The 21,130-nt window shown below is 36.4% G+C and overlaps 1 protein-coding gene across 1 annotated transcript in view; it reads right to left on the minus strand.

Moving 5' to 3' along the window:
* Positions 1–365: 365 nt before the first annotated feature.
* Positions 366–21,130, minus strand: part of LOC143405652 (transmembrane protease serine 11F) — a 35,599-nt gene continuing 14,834 nt past the window's right edge. The window contains exons 3-9 of the mRNA XM_076864027.2: positions 15,604–15,671; positions 13,821–13,984; positions 10,665–10,703; positions 9,481–9,682; positions 7,624–7,883; positions 7,008–7,150; positions 366–524 (exon numbers count right to left, since the gene is read on the minus strand). Of these exons, the coding sequence (XP_076720142.2) occupies positions 366–524; positions 7,008–7,150; positions 7,624–7,883; positions 9,481–9,682; positions 10,665–10,703; positions 13,821–13,984; positions 15,604–15,671 (1,035 nt within the window). The remainder of the gene's footprint in view (positions 525–7,007; positions 7,151–7,623; positions 7,884–9,480; positions 9,683–10,664; positions 10,704–13,820; positions 13,985–15,603; positions 15,672–21,130) is intronic.

Raw genomic sequence — 21,130 nt, forward strand, 5'->3', positions numbered from 1 at the left:
CTTCAGGTATTAGTAAGGTAAGATTGTGACAGCCTGGCAGCATATCCTGTGAAAAATGATGATCCCCATCTTCCATCAAGGAATTACACCACTTGTAAGTATTTATCACATTAAGAACTATCACAGTTTCCCAGGTGAGTGAGGAATCAGTGCTAACTGTCATGTGTGTTGTCTTCTTCCTTCGAGGTAGAGTTTGTTCAAAAATTCATAAGATCCACCTCATAATATTAGATTGGTTCAGGTCTCAAGAGTTTCTTGCCATGTAGCAAAAGCACTGATTCAAACCACATGAGTCTAAATGATAATATACAGATGTCGATGTTTCAGTTCTACTTGCCGTCAGTGTAACTCATGGAACATCCATGCTAGATCCCAGTCTTTGAGGCAATCCAGTCTCGATACTTAGTCACTCTTGTGTAGACACCAGGTTTTTTGGGAAGAGCACATGATTGTCCCCAACTTACTATACCAACAATGTACCAAATGTCACGATTATCATAAACCAGAGGTCCACCAGAGTCTCCCTGGAATAAAAGCAAATACATATTTGAAATTGTTAATTCCAATTTAAGTCAGTAGGATGATTATTGTAATCATCTCCTTTTCCACAGGGGAAATAAAAAAAATTGGTTCATAAAACACACAGCCAGACTATACATAGACTATATAATGTTTCTTTCAATTTGTGCTAAAATTTTACATGGAATGGTTACATTATATCTGGTCTATAATATTTGAATTTTTTTTAAAAAAAATATTTTATTTTAGTTGTAGCTGGCACAATACCTTTATTTTATTTTTTTATGTGGTGCTGAGGATTGAACCCAGTGCCCCGCACATGCTAGGCGAGTGCTCTCTGCAGAGTCACAACCCCAACATCTGGATTTTTTTTATTAGTTTGATTTAGTAACATTTTGTTCATAAAAATGCTAAATGTAAAATTATTATTTGTGGTTGAAAATTTCAATGATTTCTCTTGAATATTGTTAGCTTGACTACTTTATAGACCTATTCTTGGTCTCCTTTTCTTTTAATGAACTCTTTCTAATGCATGTTTTCTTGTAGAATTTTATAGATGTTCCTTTAAATCTGTTTGGAACAGGGAAAATTAAATAAATAAACAGATATACACATAGAGGTTAAAAATATGAACTTAGTAGTTGAACTGCCTGAGTTTTAGGTCCAGTTCCATTAATTACTGACTATGTAATCTTGGGTAAAATACTTTACCTTTCTGAACCTTTGCCACTTACTCTTTCATTTATTCTTATCCCAACGGTTTACTGAGTTCCTATTATGTGTCCCAGCAATTTTTAGGGATGTTTGGAATACAGTGTTAACAAAAATGCAAAATTAAAACTGTGGTATGTGCTATGGAAATATTACAATAGGGGAATGTGACTGATGGGCGAGAAAGGAAAGTTTTCCCCCATGAAGTGTAACTGAGCTGATTTCTGAAGGAAGTGAGGTTGACCATGAAAAAGAAAATGGAGATGAAATGCATTCCAGGCAGAGAGAACAGTATTGCAAATATTCTGTGCATAAAGAATCCTGGAATGTTCAAGGGCCTACATGTAGCTGGGGTGGGGTGTGGAAAGAGGAGAACAAGGCAGGCCAGTTGTATGTGATGAGATAGGGGGTGATGAGTCCATGCAGAGCCCCGTGGGTCTTGTGTAGGCGTGTTTCTTTGTTTTGTTTTGTATTTTAAGATAAAAAAGAAAGCCACTGAAGTATTTTAAGGAGGGGTTTGATATGATCAGATTTGCATCTTGTTAGAAATCAAGCTGGCTTTCGTTTGATTAATGCACTTGAGGAACTTAAGAATGAAAATGGGGTAATTAACAGGATGGCTGATATCGTCTATTGAGGATAGAAAAAGGAAGGCAGAAAGAGGGGAGGAAGGCCATGGAAAGATAGTGATGGAGATATATTGAAGAAGGTAAAATGAATAGGATTAGATCATCAACTGGATATGGAATAGGAAAGCTGGGCTGAAAATAATTACAAACCAGGGAAGATATTGTTCGAAGAAAAGGGAGTGATGAACATCATAAAATATTGCTACTAAACCCAGAAAGAATAGGATCATAAATATTTTAAAAACATGAATGCCATTGGTGTGTCACTGGAAAGTTTAGAAAGAGCTACTTTGCTGATGTAAAAAGGCAAAAATCATATTGAAATAGTTTAAAAAATTATTTGGTGTGAAGAAAATTAGTGTCAAATTTTTCCCAAATATTTCTCCCCAAATAAAGCAACAAGAGAGGATGCTATCTGGAAGCATCTCAGTCAAGAAAGAGATTTTCCCCCCTACTTTAAAGCATCTGAGTAAAGAAGGATCTAGTGTAAGATAAGCGTTGATTATAAACATAAAAAGGAAGTAATTGCTAGTGTAATCTTCCCCAAATGGCCAGTGAGAACATAAGCAGAGAACTTTAGAGAAGAGATAGCTACTCTGTTGAGATCTAAGCTGAAAGTGGAAGCAGTGCGTCCAAGCAAAGGGCTGCATGCTTGGTTCTGGGAATGGGGGAAATTCCCCTCTTATGGTTTCTTCAAAAATTGGAAAACAGCCATTTGCTGCAAGTAAGGGGTAGGAAAAAGTGGAAAATTAATGAAATTTCAGACAATGGTAGATTGAGTGGTGGTGGTGGGGGGGACAAAACAAGAAAGCAGACGACAACAAACATGAAACAGAACAGAACCATCAGCTTTTGTTATCTGGAATCTCTAGTGAAACTAAGGTTCTCTGTGAGGTTATTTTTTTTTTCAGGAGCAATTAACTGCTTGGGTGCAGGTCAAGGAACACAGAGAGAAGACAGACAGATACACAAACAGACAGACAGACACACATACACACACACACACACACACACTCACAGAGAGAGAGAAGGAGCAACAATAAACTTGGAATATATGGACAAGTTTTTTGTTGTTTTTGTTTTTTAAAATAAGAGGTAGGAGTGATGTCAGCAAGATGGAATAAGAATTTTCCTGCTCAACTCCCCATCCCTCAGAAATTCCGCCAGCAACTATCTACATGAGAATTTTCTCATGAATATCAACAGTTTGAGAATAAGACTGAAATACCCTTTTGGACCACAGAACTGAGGACAGCCATACAAGAAGTATAACAGGAGCATTTGCATTTTGGCCATGTTGGCCTTCCTGAAAGCCAGCATAGCACCACACACAGGGGATTCTATAGGACCCTGTTTTTGTAGTGGGAGGAAAGAGGTGGAAACAGGCATTTGCTTCCCCACTATTCTGGGTCCCAACATAAGAGACCCTCTCATGTCCCACCCCATTGGAACTTTGGAGGTATCAGCAAAGCTAGACTAACTGAGGTAAGTTAGAAACAAAAGGACTTGAGTGGTGCTCACAGTGACCATAGGGCTAATCCTGGTGACTCAGTATTCTGGTCATAGGGTGGGGTGGGGGGCATACCACCACTACCAGAGCATAGCCAATAGCATCAAGCTGCAGAAAACATGGTAAATGGGTCTCCCAGACTTGAGACCCTGGCTAGATTCCCCAGCCAGTGTTCTGGTGCTCTCCTTAACTCTTCCACCAACTTTCAGGCAGAAATATGTTGGTGAATATCTACTGAGTGAACATTTGACCCCACCCATACCCAACTGCTAAGCATTAACACATCCAAACCCTGAATGTCTCCAAAAGTCCTTGTCAAGGCAGAAGTCAAGACCAGGTCAATGAATGTCTGCTGAGGAAAGCATCTGACCTTGCCCAAGCCTATCACCTGAAATACTATGCTATCAAGCCTTGGTACTCTGCTTAAGTCTACAGTAGGACAGGAGACAACCCCATGTTCATATATATCTGTGTAACATAGCCTCTGGCTTTTCTTCACCTATGCTCACAAGATTTAGTAATGATCTCAGAGCTCTTTCCCAGCCTCTGAGCCAAGAACATGGCCCTGCCCAACTATAGATATCCAACTGCAGAACAGGTTAGCCAGGAAAGTCAACCTATAACACTGCCCAAATAGAGCAATTACAGAGCGAAAATAATAGTTCAGCTTTAATACAGAGTCCAGCCAATGGTCTCACTAGACAACAGAGCACAGCTAGCAGTTCTACTTGACCACAGAGCATAGGTAACATCCCATTACAACTAGCGAACACAATACTAGTTGAGTGGAATCACTAACTACTGGCCCAAAAAGAAGTCCAGGTGAGAATAAATAGTGAACTGCCATTGCCAAAGAACACCAAAAAAGCATGGAAGAGGTAGCTCTTTCCTCCAGATTGTATATAAGGAACCAGGAACAACTGAAAGATAGTGGGCAGAGGGGAAATACAGGTTTGCTAGTCAAATAGAAGATGGGAATTTGTGCCTTTGAAGATGAAAATGTTTATGATAACAAGGCCCAATATATAATTCACAATAGTCTCAAAAAAAAAAAAAAAAAGACAACACCTGGGAATCAAGCTAACAAAAGAAATGAAAGACCTCTATAATGAAAACTACAGAACCCTAAAGAAAGAAATTGAAGAAAACCTCAGAAGATGGAAAGATCTTCTGTGCTCCTGGATAGGCAAAATTAATATTGTCAAAATGGCCATACTACCAAAAGCATTATATAGATTTAATGCAATTTGTATTAAAACCCCAATGACATTCTTTATAGAACTAGAAAAAGCAGTCATGAAATCTCTTTGGAAAAATAAGAGACCCAGAATAGATAAAACAATCTTTAGCAAGAAAAGTGAAGCAGGCAGCATCAGGATACCAGAACTTAAACTATACTACAGAACTATCATAACAAAAACAGCATGGTATTGGCACCAAAATAGACTCATTGACCAATGGTACAGAATAGAGGATACAGAAACAAACCCACATTAATATGGTTATCTCATATTAGATAAGGGTGGCCAAAGCATTCATGGAGAAAAGATAGCCTGTTCAACAAATGGTGCTGGCAAAACTGGAAATCCATATGTAGCAAAATGAAATTAAACCCTATCTCTCACCCTACATAAAAATCAACTCTAAGTGGATCAAAGACTTAGGCACTAGAACAGAGACCCTGTACCTAATAGAAGAAAAAATAGGCCCAAATCTTTACCACATTGGCCTAGGATCTGACTTCCTTAACAAGACTCCTAAAGCACAAGAAGTAAAATCAAGAATCAATAAATGTAATGGATTCAAATTAAAAAGCTTTTTCTCAGCAAAGGAGACAATTAATAACGTGAGAAGAGAACCTACATATTGGGAGAAATCTTTACCACATGCACCTCTAATAAAGCATTAATCTCCAGGATATATAAAGAACTCAAAAAACTTAACACCAAAATAAATAAATAAATAAATAACAACAACAAATAACCCAATCAATAAATGGGCTAAGGAACTGAACAGACACTTCACAGAAGAAGAAATACAACTGATCAACAAATATATGAAAAAAAGTGTTCAACATCTCTAGCAATTAGAGAAATGCAAATCAAAACTATTCTAAGATTGCATCTCATCCCTGTCTGAATGGCAATCATCAAGAATACAGACAACAATAAATGTTGGCAAGGATGTGGGGAAAAAGGGACACCCATGTGTTGCTGGTGGAACTGTAAATTGGTGGAACCACTATGGAAAGCAGTAAGGAGATTCCTCAGAATATTGGGAATGGAACCACCATTTGACCCAACTATCCCATTACTTGGTTTATACCCAAAGGTCTTAAAATCATCATATTGACATAGCCACGTCAATGTTTATAGAAGCTCACTTCACAATAGCTAGACTATGAAACAAGCCTAGGTGTTCCTCAATAGATGAATGGTTAAAGAAAATGTGGTATATATACTCAATGGAATATTAGTCAGCTTTAAAGAAGAAAGAAATTATGGCATTTGCCAGTATGGTTGGAGTTGGAGAATATCATGCTAAGTTTGAAATAAGACAGTACCATAAAACCAAAGGCTGAATGTTTTCTCTAATATGTGGTTGCTAATTCACAATAAGGCAGGGGGCACTAGGGAAGAATAGTGTTACCTTAGATTAGGTAGTGATGGAGGGAAGGGGAGGGGATGTGGGGATAGAAATAAAACAGACATTATTACTTTATGTATATATGTGATTACATGACCAATATGATTCTGCAACATGTACACTCAGAAAAATGAGAAATTATATCCCTTCTATGTATGATATATCGAAGTGCACAAATGCATTCTACTGTCATATGTAACTAATTAAAACAAGAAGATTTAAATCCCTAAAAAAAAAAAAAAAAGAATAGGGTCTAAGGTGACTGAGGAAAAGCCTCAATCACTAGAAAGGAAATGTAGGAACTAAGAGTCCACCATTTAAATGGGTCAGTATTGATACTGCAGAGTTTGAGGTTGAGAGAAAACCTGTTTTAGTTGACAAAGTTTACAGTGTGTGAGAGGGACAAAGGGGAGTGTCTTAGATGTTGGGGGATGATAACATATTTGACAGGTTATGAAGACATGAGTGATATGCCCTTCAGAGAAGAGGTTTCCTTGTCTTTTGTTTATGACTTTGAGAAAGCAACAATAGATCATAAAAGTAATTGTGTGAACAGAAATATGGAGCAAGCCTTTAATTTCCTAATTTGTTAGATAGGAATAATTATAGTACTGCTTATGTCTCATTATATTAAATGAAATAACATGCAGTAAGTTCTTTTTTTAATATATATTTTTTTTAGTTTTCGGCAGACACACCATCTTTATTTTATTATTATTTTTTTTATGTGGTGCTGAGGATCAAACCCAGCGCCCCGCACATGCCAGGTGAGCGCGCTACTGCTTGAGCCACATCCCCAGCCCCCAGCAAGTTCTTTGTTTTTGCCTTAGCACACACTAAACATAATACAATAATATTTGTATATTAGATAAACTTAGCTCTTAGTGAAGTAGATGCCATTTTTTTTTCCTTCCAGGCAAAATATATGCCAGAGTTAAAAATATATAATGAAAACTTTTCCTTTAAAGTTTTGGCTTTGACTTTAGACTTACCTTACATGCATCCACTTTCCCTTCCATGAATCCAGCACACAACATCCCTGGAGTTACCAGGCCATCATACACATCCTTTCTGTTACACACATCAGTACCTATGGTTTCCACCCTGGCTTGACGGAGTTTATTTTGTGTAGGTCCTGTTACACAAACAAACAAACAAACAAACAATGTGTATTTCTAATATAATCGTATACAAGACATGAGAGACAGCAATGTTATATATTTCTAGGAGCAAAATCACAAGGTTATTTTTTTAACTTCAGTTATTCCTTAAGTTTATGTTCTATATAGTAAGTGCACACAAAGAAAAATAATAATCACAACCCAATTTTGTATCATATTGGTGGATCTTTCAGGGCACCCTTAAAACTGTGTACAAAATATTATACATTTTACATATTTGTATATTATAGAAAATATCAAAATATATGCAAATATTACACATGTATATTTTAATGAGGGGAGGTTCTACAGTTTTCATGAGATTCTCACAGAGATCGATCACATCAGTCTTGTCCAACTGGTGTATTTTTGGTATAAGGAAACTCAGACCAAGGAAATTCATTGATACCAGGACATAGCTGCATAAAATTAGATTGAAACCACTCACCATCATCTACAATGGAACCAAATCCTGTGACAAAAACACTGGTTTTAGGTGGCAACTTCATAGATGAATCTGGGAGGCATACTCTCTGGACTATATTTGAAAATTCAACTCGAGTTGTGAGCTGAGCCAAAGCAATGTCATTTTCATTAGTTTCTCTATGGTAATTTTCATGGAGGATAATTTTCCCCACACTTCGTATCACAGCAGGTGGTGTTATAGTTGTACCAAAAGTCACAATCCATTGACTTGGGTCCTTATTCCTACAAAAAGTTTAAAAAATAAAGTTAAGCACAACAAATCTTACCTTTTAATTTTTTTGGCTTATTATTATCTGTGCAAACTATACTATAATTTTATCTTCCGTATTTAAAAATATCATCATTTTCATCACAACTACCATCAACTTCATATTTCTCATTAGAAAATTCCTAAAAGTGGTCTTTAAACATACTGCGCCCTATCTTCCATCCATTTTTTCTTAAATCCTTTCCCATTCCAATTACACTACCAAATATCTCTCTTCAAAGTCACCAGTAATCTTTACTTTATCAAGCTCAATAGCCAATTGTCATGTATGTCTGCCAGCATATAGAGACCTACTGAAGTAAGTATTTCAATCATTATAGCTTATATTCTTCATTATTTAAAGATTCATTCTATAAAGCCAGAATTCTGATTTTTGTTTGTTTGTTTTGGTTTGTTTTTTAGTTTACTTTAAAAGAAATCCACTAAAAACTAAAGAGGATGACACGTTCACAAAAAGAGAAGCACAAAGATTAGTAGGCTATGAGAACATGAGTAAATCAGAAAGCCTTAACAAGTGAGGGAGATTCAAGTTCACCTCTAAGGCGTGTTGCTAGTTATTTTGGGGTCTCATAAATATATATATAAGTGAGTCTCTTCTCAGTGAGGGAGTGACAGACAATCACCATAAATTCATTAGGTCATTCGCATTACATGTCTACCACATAAAAAATGGTGTAAATATCCTGGAATCATTTGGGTTATTACCCTTAGAAGAATGAAAACAATCTTGGATCACCAAGGATAGAATTCTCTAGAAGGGTATACAAATAGTGGCTCAGGCCAGGCAAAGGGGCTTTATTCAGAACCTTTCTATCTTGAGACTTTAAAGGAAAATTTTCTGTATCCTGAGGATAAAACTTCTGGATGAAAAGATGGTTATTTCTCTGATCTCTAGGGGTAATAAGGTGCCTGTGTATGTCTGTGTATAGAACTGACACAGCTGAATTTTGAGAGCTACAACTGTGAAAGCCCAAGGAGATAGCTCCCGCTAGATTATAAATGACCAGTCTTTGCTATTGTGAGGGCAGTGTGACAAAATAGCAGGTCTTGCCCAACTTCCACCTCTCCAAATTATACAAGCCCACTAGGGTTTCTTGGATAATGCAGTGAGAATGGAGAGTGTCAAGGGGGATATTTATTATTATTTTTTTTTATTATTTCTAAAGTCACACTGAATATTAACAGAGGGAAGTCAGAGGGATTAATTGGGAGGAAAGGACAGAGCAGAAATAGATGACTTTGAGTATATAGAAGAGATTAAACTTGTACATGTATAGTATTTAGTCTTTGCACTAAAATCATCTGATACCATAGGAAAGATAGTACCCGGATCATGATGACACAGGGGAATCCATGGTAAGAACTACCAATAATTCAAACCAAGCATCATGGATGGGACATAGAGCAAGCATGATGCATTTGTGGGACAGTGCCAGGTACATGTTGAGTAGAGCAGAGGACAAAATAGTGAGATTGGGCCCTTCCCATGCATTGAATCAATGGCCAGAGAAGACTGGGGAAATAATGTTCATAACAGCCTGGTGAACTTACCTCCGGAAACAGTGAGCTGCTGTGAGCAACCATGTGTTACTGATGAGGCTGGCTCCACACTGATGGCCTGCCCCTATGAGCTGAAGGCTGGCCTGCCACGGCCACTCCCCTTCCATAGCAGTCTCTCTTCCTTGGACAATCCTTTCTGTAGAAGACGATGCTGGTAATGGCATGTTTGAAGATGTCATCCTTATTCCACAGCCTGTCACACAGAAATATATGTTAGTTGAAAAAGGAAAAAGGAGGAAACACACACACACACACACACACACACACTCACATACACACATTTGTATTGTGTGGAGATACTTAGAAAATTCATTGTCTCAGCCCTCTAAACCATTCCTAGCACTCAACCTCTGAGGTTATTTTATATTTTGTATAGCTCTTACTAATTATATTGAGGCTCAGAAGAAATATTACCAACATTTGGAGGCATTCAGTCCAAGAATTGATTTCCATCTGTCTATGAAACATATATAGATGGATAATGTAAACTAAATCATAAATGAGATTAAATTACAAGAAAGGATAGTTTTAATTTAGTGCAGAATAGATTTAGAAACTGGAAAACGCAGCCAGACTGGACAAGCACTCTGCCATGGGTTTGGGCTTTTCTAACCAAGACAGGTGAGTGGGGCAGCTCTAAAGTGCAGAAAAAGATTTCTGTTCTTTTGACCGTTACCCAGATATTTTGACTTGTATTTTATCAATAAATAGGTAATTTACTGAGTATCAAAAATTTGTTCACAAAAGACCCAAAGTTTTCATGGGCGTGGGGGGCAGGGCTGAGAAGGGGGCAGAAAATGTGCATATCAGCTATTCCATTAAAATGCAAGAAAACTGAAAAAATTTAACAAAATCTCAACTTATTACCAGTTTAAAACACTCTCTTGAGTTGTGAGAGAATATTAAAAGAGAAATATTTAAAGAACTTATTAATATAATATCTGGAATACTATGTAATTTTTAACTCATCCCATGGATCATAAAAGTTCAAGTTACACTTAAAGTTATAAATTTAACCTTAATTCTTAAAAATAACAAAGTATAATTAAAGGAATACATGGTTTATAAAAATATAAAGGAGCAAAAAAACTTAGTAAATTATACTTCTGATTTTTCTGTGGTTCTTTTTATCTTTTCAGTGAAATAAATAGTTAATTGTGAATTTTGAAACTTACGACTATTGAGAAGATTCCTCATCTTTTTGCTGTCAATAGCTGGAAGAAGTAAAAACACAAGTTAGTTGGAAGAGTAACATATTTGCATTTTCATGTTATATTGTTAAATTATCATTAATTGAAAAGTTAATTATCTGAGACATCTGTATTTCAAGAGGTATAAGATGTTTTTATAACCAAAGAATATACAAATAACCCTGTACTCTACTTTGGTTCAAAGTGTAAAATCTCACTTAAAAATAAAATCAGAGAGCATTTTATTTTCTAGTTTTGCTTCAGAAACAGAACAAGAAATCAGAAAATCAGGAAAGAAAGACTAGGAATGAATATGCCTGGTTGCTTTCTTTGAAGGCCCCAGTCTAAGTCAGAGAAGCAACCTCGAGTCCCATTGTAGTTAGTGTTTACCAAATTATATGGTTTAAAGCAACTTCCCAATGACCAGAGTGCAGGGGGCAGCTCTAAGGAGCAAAAGGTACCATAGATCCCTTGGGGCCCAATTTTAAGGCCCTGGTCTAACAAAAGGTAGGGATTTAGTCTAGGTAAATTGATAACCTTCTCTCATTGAGGATTGATCCTCCTGATGAGTGCTAGGTAAGTTTGTGACTCAAGTACTGTGAGCAGGGCATGAGCTCTTTCACATTCAACAGTCCAAAGAACCCACCCATGCACAAACTCTCACTATACTTTATGCTTCTCTTTCAAGACATCTTTTCCTTTCAAGACATTTTTCCTTTCAGAGTTACTTTTTCCTGTTCTTTTGAACTCAGCTACATTGGATTTGTGTTGGTATGGTGGTCATTTATTTTGTTTTATTTGTCAGAGAAAATGGAGAATTATACTGTGTTTTTCTCAAGGAAAATGACTTTCCCTTGTAAGAAGTGAAAAGTTTCTTTAACCTTCATAGGTTAAAGTTTTATAAGGTTCCTGAAATAGAATTGACAAGGGCAGATTAATAGGAGAAAGTATATGCATTTATGAAAAAAAGTGCTTGTATCTTGGAGTCTTCAGATTGAAAAACCCAGGGAAAACCATCTATTTTTATTCTTGTGTCTAATGAAGAATGAACAGTCAGGTAAGGTAGAAATGTACTTGAACTGAAGGGTGTGAACTAATGCTAATGCATTAAGGTGGGCAGGGGACCGACCCAGCAGGGCCTGACAATTCAGTCTTCTTAACCTCTCTAGGTGGAGTTCCTTCTTCCTGGGTGTAGGGCAGGCCCCTCAGGAAAAAAGGTTTTGTGATCTATAGTTAGAAATCATAGGTCAGAGAATTTATTTATGGCCAGCTCCTACAAAGAAGGGCAAGGGAAGGTTAGAATAATATTTTTAGGTTTTACCATTAGTTTGGGGAAAGAAGAGTTCTAGCTTCTATGACTTACCATGGAGGAGAAAGGCCAGCAGAAGAAAGAAGGGATGGAGAAGGACAGAAAGATCTTCAGAAAGATCTCACATCTAAGGTCTTTTTTTAAAAAAAAATATCTCTCTACTATCTCTCTCTCTTAATGGCACCAGGGGTGGAACCCAGCAGCACCTTACTACCGAGCTATATCCCCAGTCCTTTTTAAGTTTTCATTTTGAGATAGGGTCTCACTAAGTTAAATTAGGTCTTGTTAAGTTGCTAAGATTGGTCTCCAACTTGTGATCCTCCTGCCTCAGGCTGAATAGTCTTTGGAGGAGGCTATGCCACCATACTCTGTTTCTCAGGCCCTTTTGATTTCTTTTGGTTCAAAATAATCAGTATGACAAGGCACCATCCTTTGAGGCAGTCTGTTCTGAGACTTAACATCTCACAGAGGGATGTGAGCCCCAATCCCTTCTAGAGATTTCCTGGATATGTCTATGTTTTTAATGAATGATATGTTTATGGCAGAAGAAAACATATACATGATTGAGCATGAACATAGAATATAGTTATTTTGGCATTAAAACAACCTGTATAATAAAAAGTCTCTGTGCATGACCAGCAAGGCCCAAAATTACTTTTTATAATTGTAAAATAAAAAATTCTACAATTTTAAAAACTAAATAAACTATTAAAATTGATATTTTGCTTTAGAATATATGATTATGCCTTAAGAACAGTTATCAGAAGTTGAGATTAAATTTGAGATCTCCCTTTACAGAATGTTAGAAAAAATTATATTTTATTTTGGAATATAGCTGATTAACAATCAAGGTGAATACCATACTCTTCATTATTTCTAATGACTTCAAGAAAAGTTATCCCTAATATTTGGAGAGATTCTACCTCAACATTTATGAAATGTTTTTATGAAACATTTTTTTATGAAATTTGAAATAACTAACCTTGGATATACATAACATAAAATAAGGAACAGAGCTGAAATACCTATTTCATGTGAGATGTATGCTACAATTGGAGTCAGAGGTAAGAAGATAAAAATACAGTTCCTGTCCTTGACACTTAAAATCTTATTTGAAACACAGCATTTTATTTACTAATTGTATGTTGTAGAGGAAAATAAAAATGCCTCTTGGCTTGGATTTCAACTAGATGTAAGGTGATTTTCATTTTAGTTTCCTAAACTTTCTAAACTTAATTTTCTTCTACTTTGGGGGAAAAACAAAAAGAACTTTCCTAATATTTGTATGTGTGTGCATGTATGTGAAAACAATAAGAAAATAAGTGAAAAATAGTTTTAATCGGGAACAAGATACAGGACCTCTTTACAATTCATGTCACTTATTATTAGGTAGGCACACCTTGATAAAGATGTCTGTGTCTTTGACACTATAAAAATGAACCCCCAGATTCACAATACCTATGTCTAATTCTAGCCCCAAGGTTTGCTTATCCTATGTCTCAGAACTTCTCAGTTTGCTTACCTATAAGTAGTGAATATAGTAGCTACCCTTTGGTGCTTTTGTAAGGATCCAAGTATCATATTATATGGGAAAAAATTAGAAACTTTATCAAAAAACCCTAGTAAAATGTAAAGAAAGTAGCACTAAATTTCCCTTCATAGTGAATATTTATTTTACTTTAATTCCACATTGATATATTTATCAGTAGTGGATTCTTTAAATGAGAGAATACATTGACCAAATTCTTTTGAATAATAAAGGAAACTGAGATTGAAGGGAACTACAAAAATGTACCCCTCCAAAAAGAAAGAAATTAAAGAAAAAGACTTACGTGTGAGTGTAAATGATGGTTTATTTATGGTCAGGGGCAATTGTTTGATCTTCAGACTTTGGTAAAAACTCCTTTCAATTTTTTTCCTGATTATTTCAGTACTGTCAGTAGATGGGTATCGAAACATGAGCACCATAAGAATGTTCACACCTTGTTCATCTGGACTAAGAGCAAAACAGCAGACAAATGGTGACATTACCTATTCAGAATCACTGAATTTAAAGAAACATAATGAATGATATATGATAATGCTTTTAAATTACTTCTAGATAAAGGGAATAAGAATGGATGTATAATGATCAGGAAGTGTTGGAAGGAAAGGTAACATGCTAGAAATACTAGGTAAGTGATATTTCTGAAAAATCTTTTCCTCCATCCTTCCAAAGCTAATGGGTTTAGAGATTCTTGGGAAGACATATTCATGAAATCATGCTTTACATGCACTTACACAACTTGCTTTTTAAGAAATTATGAGCAAAATTTGTAACTGAGGTCATTATTCTTCAGAGTGGTGTGGCAGAGATAAACCCAATGTCCTCTGCTTCTTCAACACAGAGCTAGATTTCATTTCTAACCCTTCTTGAAATTGACTGAAATGATCTAATGAATTTTGGACAATTGGATGTGGGCAGAAGCAATATTCCCCCATTTCCAGGCCTGACTCTTTATAAAACTCCCATATTATTTTCCATGCTCTTATTCTTCTTTGGTCTGCCAATTGGAAGTGGAAGGTCCTTTGGGCAGTTCCATCCCACAATGACCACCAGCAGAGCCTGGCACACATTGTCCCCATTTCTGCCTCTTTGGACTTCACCAAGAAGTGAATAAAATTTTATTGTATTAAAGCACTAATATTTAGGCATTTCATGACCAGTTAATAGATGGATAATTAGAGAAAGAAGTTTGTAAAGGGAGATAATTTGATCAATGATTCAAATACATAATACATATTGTGATGTGTAGGACTAGAAAGACTCCAATAACTTTTTCAGAATGAATTTAACTTATAAGATAAAAAAAAACAAAGAAAGGAAGAGAGATAGGAAAAGAAGAAAGGTAAGAAAAGTAAAGAAACGAAAGAAGGGCAAGAGTGAAAAAAAGGGACAAGGCCCTTAATCATTTAATCATATGTGTATTTATTTTATCACCACCAAGTAAACAAATTTTACACACACACACACACACACACACACACACACACACATCAAAAACAAAAACAAAACAGTATAGAATCTAGGTATAGAAACCCAGTATAGAATCTTTCAAACATACAAAAACAGGATTCTAGTAATTAAATTTAGTCTCTGATAATAATTCATGTTTAATTTAAATAGATTACCTTTCACAAAAAACATCAAAATAAAAAGACATTTAAAATAATATCAAATATGCACTGGCATTAAAGAAAAACCTATTGCACAGAAAGTCATAGTCTGATGGTTGTATAACTATAAATAAGGAAAATTTTAAAAAAACTTAAGTTCTATTTAGCTCCTTGCTTACGAGGCACAATGGTGTTCATAGTCCCGTCCCTCCCCTTTCTGTACCTTTTTTTTTATCTCTCTCTCTCTCTCTCTCTCTTTTTTTTTTGTAAGAGACTCTCTTGTCATTGCATACTTTACATCTTTCTATTGTGGTTGGGAAATGGTTAGGTCACATAACCTGAGTTTCTTGAAATCTTTGTGTCGCTACACAGAATTGCTAAGAGCAGCTCAGAAACCATGTTGATTAAATATTTCATCTTAGCAGTACTGGTTTGAAGTTACAAACCAAATTTACATACCTTATTTTGATAACATGAGATTTGATAAATCTACCCCCTCCAGAAGAACGTCGGAATATCCTAGACATCTGATTAAAAAAAAAAAATGTATTAGTCTTAAGAAAAATGTTACTCTTTGTGTTGTCTAGAGACTTGGGAAAAGAAAGTTTTCAGTTAATCACTCATCACGTAGATTGGTTGTAAACAATGGTAAGTCTAACCTGAGTTTTAATTCTTACGGAACTAAACAACCTTAACAAAATTTTTCAACTTTGCTAAGTCTCTGTAAACTGAGATAACAACATCTGCCTCAAAGAGTTGATTTGAGAATTTAATAAAATTATGTCACATATTTCAACCAGTCTGCTTTCTAGGAAATGACTGCTAATGTTATTTTTAATCACTTTCAAATGAATTAAAGTATGTGCTATTTTAAAAAGAAGCATCTTTATCTCTAAAAAAGCCCATCCTGTTTCTGCACTCAATACAGAGTATGCCATCTAGTCCACTACTCTATGTTTGTTGATTTCTTAAATTATTATGCCATTACTAGATCATTTGTCATAACTTGTAGCATCTGTCATGTGACTGACACTCCTCACATTGTTAGTCATATCTCTATGCGCTCAGATTTCACAACTGGTACAGGGGTTGATTATAAGTTTCATCACACTTCATACCAAGAGTATTTCATTCCTCAATTTTCCAGCATGAAACTTTGAAATATTTTGTATGTTCAGTGAACTAATTTCCTAAATAGTCCTGATTCCCTAAAGGAATCCAGTTGACCATTGAAGCACTGCCTTAGAGTGGAAGAGCACTGGATTGACAGAAGAACTTACAGACTCATGCAAGTTTATATAAGGTCCATATTGGAAACAAGTTTTGCTCTCTATTACTGTATCCTTTGAGAATAGGGAATATTATCTCTCTTCCCACAAGATTCCTCCCTCCCCCACCCCATTCCTCTGAATTAGTAACAATGTCAAGTAGATTTGACCTCCTACATATTAAATCTACCTCCCTTGCTTCTATTCCATTGCTATTTTTAAAACTAGTCCTCAGAAACTCAAGTTTATGTGGTTCTACCCTATCTTCTCTCCCCTCACTTGTTCCTTCATAATACTAATAACCAATGATAGCTCTAGCTGGTTGATAAATAGCCTAGCTAGTTCATAAATGATGGCCTGGACTCCTAACTGTTCCACATCAACCAGTGCTGCAAAGAAGGGCCCAATCGTGAAGGTCCATCATTCCATGCACACCAGGAACATTTTGAGAATTAGCTAGCTTGATGCCAGATGTCCACTTTTGGAAACAGTCCAACCTGCCCAGGTATGACTGTAGAATTTTTTCCACCAAACAATGAGGAAAAAAAAAACAGAGCAGACAGGAAGAACTAGGAAGTGGTTTTGGTAGAACCTATTACCCTAAGGTCCAGGGCATACAAGAGCACATTCATGCTCACATTTTGGACATCCACTGTGATCCTGGTAATGTCATGAGGCACAGTGATGACCTCACTTCATATATATATATATATATATATATATATATATATATATATATATATATTGTCTGCAGCTGGAACAGGAATGCTGCTGGAAGAGCAGGAATAAAATTATATAAATTTAGACTATCCTAAAGACTTCAGGGTTTTAAGAGCTAGAGAATATCCTCCATATTGAAGAGGATAGCCCAGTAAGGTGGACCACACTACATCAAGATGAGGGTTCCTCTTTGAAGAATGATCCTCATGCATTTCACGTTCTTGTCTCCAAAGGATTGACACATTAGTGTGTCACAAGCCAAAGCTAATTTGGTTTCAGATGAAATCCCAACAGCATTCACAACCAAAACAGTAAGCATAACAGCATTTCCCTCAATTTTGCCCAGATGTCCACTGACAGTGCTAATAACAAACATCATGAACTATGCTAAGAACATAGAGCCTGTGAATGCAGCTAGCTCAGCAGCCTCCTACCACAAGCCCTGGGCAGAGCTCCCTGGAGGATCCTACAGACAACTGCCTTGGCGGGGGACTGACCCATAGGCCAGTCAGATTCTGTCTGGGGTGACTCCAGGGATCCACAAGCGGATGTGCAAAGAGGCCTTAATGGCTGGGTGCCCATCTGAAGACAGTAAGAGCAAGAGACAGAGGTGGGGAGACAACCTGGCCCTGCTGGCAAAAGTTCCCAGTGCACACATTGCTAGGGTGGGGGAGGGGACAGATGAGTGGCACTCACCACCCAGGCCCCCATCCCTCCCTCACCCTTTCCCTGCCTGAGCCAGGGAGCTGGTCCTATTCTGGCTATCACAGAATCCCAGGATGTGCATGAGGTGGGGAAGGCGCGGCTACCAATCAATTGCTCTTTTCTAATACACTAGGTTGGTTGGCACCTGAATGATTTTGCACATTCAATTCCCTCTTCCAATAACACACTTTTTTGCCCCTAAGTGAATTTCTTCAATTAAACTTTGGTCTCCTTGAGAACTCCAATGACAACTAAGTTAGCTTCTACTTAGACTCCTTTATTTAGGCCACCCTGACAATCTTGCACATGATTCTATTATCGCAATTTTTTCACTGGTATATATAGTCTTTCTCCTGGTATAGATTATGAGCTGTGTGAAGTCGGAGTGTATCTGATTCGTCTTTATATTTCCAGTGCTCACACATTGTCAGGCCTAGTATAAACACTTTTGGCATGGCTGATAAGTAAATGAATGAATGTATAAATGAGTTTAATTAAGAATCAACAACACTGTAAAGTTGCCAAGTGTAACTCCCCAAAACAGTGTGGGAGCTAGGAGTCCCCAGGGATAAGTCCACAAGGATGGTTATCCCAAGCGTTGCAGTAGTTCTGAATCATGCTAGTTAGGCTTTCATTGAACTTCTCTGAGCTCAATTATTTCCATATTTCAAAGAATGGGAAGAAACATCAATTTTAATTTCAAAAACTTCATTTAGATAAGTGTCCTCTGAAATTTTGAACTGTTTAAATATGACACTTTGGGAAAGGATGAGGAATCTATCATATCAGAGTATTAAAAAATTCCAAGAGTCTGTTCAAACCCTGATATGATCAAACACTGGTCTCCTAAGGCGTTGACTTATACTTAAAAACGTGTAGAACCTAGTAAATTACAATGTTGTGTGACCACTAATTGGTATGTATTAAGTCAATGCTCCATGGCAGGGATTAAACTGATTCCTTTCTTTAAACGTCACATTATCTTGGGAGGAAAGTACTATTCTCATCAGCCCTATTTTTAGATGAAAAAATTGAGGCTCAGTAGGCTTAAACTTGTTTAAGGTGGTACAGGAAGTGGTAGTTCTGATATGTGAACCCAGGGAATCTGGCTTTAGATCTTGTGTTAACTACATTGATTGTCACAGAAAACCCTTAGTTACATACTTGAATACGGTTGTCTACTTTTGAGGGGGAGGATGATTTTACTAGTTATTATTTCCCTTTAAAAAAGATAGTGGCTATGGTGCTGATAAAATCACTTATTCATCTTAAAACTAGAACCTAATTGTAGTCCTTGATTTGAACTCCAGCGTTAAAAATTTGGGAACAATGTGGGTGGCTCTGACTAAGAGGTCTGGTACCTACCCAGTTACTGTTTTTGGCAAGCCTGAGCTTGCATCTTTCCTCTGGCTGAGAACTGCATGCACATTAAGCCTTTAAGAAAGATCAGTAGTCGTTAGATGCTGGCAGTTTCTAGATACCAGCTAGGGAATTCCTTTGAGGTCCATCCATGAAAATAAGTAAATCAAATTCTTTAGGATTCTTGTTACTTTCAGTGGTATATATACCAGCAAAGAAAAAAATAAACCATCAAACTGATTCCTTTTCCCTTTCTTCTCCAGGAAAGTTTCCTACTACCTCAAAGGGATTTCCCCTCCTCTGATTTCAGAAAATACTGATCATTCAAGTCACACATTTTGGCAATTATATGTTGCACGGTGGCAGTTCTGATATTATGTATTATCTAAATTTTCTTTTTCTATTCTTTCCCACACATAAACTTCCATATAGAAACAATATAATAAACTCTTTTAGGGAAGGGACCAAACTTTATTGACCTTGGCATTCTTCACAGCTTTGTACAAGGTAGGTGTATAGTAATATTTTCACTAATGATTGAATTTCCAGCTGTCCTTAAACTAAAGCAACATTGTGAGGAAAAAAAGTTACTGGCTTTTGGACCCCTTGGTTATCCTTTCATTATATGTGTGTATCTTTTTTTCATTTATTTTTTCATTCAACACAATCAATGATGAATCTCCAATGTTGAGTCACTGTGATAGACGATGTAGAAACACTGTGATAGAGTATTAAACAAAAATGTGTAGGCCCCAAATTCCTAGAATAGAGAGATGGACAGAATCAAGACACATAAATTATCAAACTGTAATAGAGGAAGGGTTCTGAAAATAGGTGATATTTAAGTAATATCTGAAAGATGAGCAGTGACCAACAGAAAGCAGGGTTGTGGGGCAATCTTCCAAGTGGAAAAAGAGTATACGAAGAATTCCAAAGAAGACCAATATGTGTAGAGCACAGTTAGGAAGCAGCAAAGTATAGAAAATGAAGAAATGACAGCCACAGTTGTTGAGGAGCTTGAAGTTTATTCTAAGTACATTTGGAAGCCATTTGTGAAATTTTAAGCAAATAAATAACAAAATATGTTTTCAAAGATCATTCTGACTTCTATGTAGATGTTAGTGATAACTGTGAGTTGCCCATATGAAGGAAGATACTAGGTAGGTACAGAATGGAAATAATTAATTGGAAATAGAAACATGACTTGTGAATGAATTAGACATGAGGACAAGAGAAACATAGGCATTCTAGCAATTGGGTGGACAGAGATGACATTTGCTGAGCAGGAACCAAATTATAGAGTGAGGAAAGAGGAAACAATAAAATTCAGACATTGTAATTTTGCCATGCCTCTGAGAAATCCAAGTGGAAATATCGAGTAGACTATCAAATGCACAGGTATGACACAGCTTTATCCACATGGTTCAAAAGGAGATAAATTTGCCTCCCTTTCCCACATCCCATAAGGGTGGCTCAGTTTTGTCCTCTTGGTAACAGTGTTTAATGTAAATTAGGCCAACCAGTTGACAAGACTGCTTCTTCAAAAATGCATTCAAGGCCAATTTTGGAATTTTTTTTTTTTCTTGCTTCAATTCTAACCTAGGAAAATGCAAATATAAAACAGCTGTTAGCTATCACAACTGTCATGTAGAGAATAACCAAAAGGAGGAAGAAAAGCCCAAAGGCTTGGTTTGATCTCCTTAACTCAGTCATACCCAAAGCCAGATGAGTCTTTAGGGTTTTCCAGTAGTCTTTATTTTATTTATCTAAATATCTTACTTTAACTTTTTAATTTGGTTTCTGTTATTTGCCACCAAGAGTGTCCTATTATGGAAATGGAGGAAATCATTTACAGATGACCAGAAGAAAGAGAAGCAAACCAGGATCACACCTTGGGTGATCTACAGGCCTGGGCCAATGAGGATTTAGTGTTT

Source organism: Callospermophilus lateralis, chromosome 8, assembly GCF_048772815.1.
Source record: "Callospermophilus lateralis isolate mCalLat2 chromosome 8, mCalLat2.hap1, whole genome shotgun sequence".
NCBI lineage: Eukaryota > Metazoa > Chordata > Mammalia > Rodentia > Sciuridae > Callospermophilus > Callospermophilus lateralis.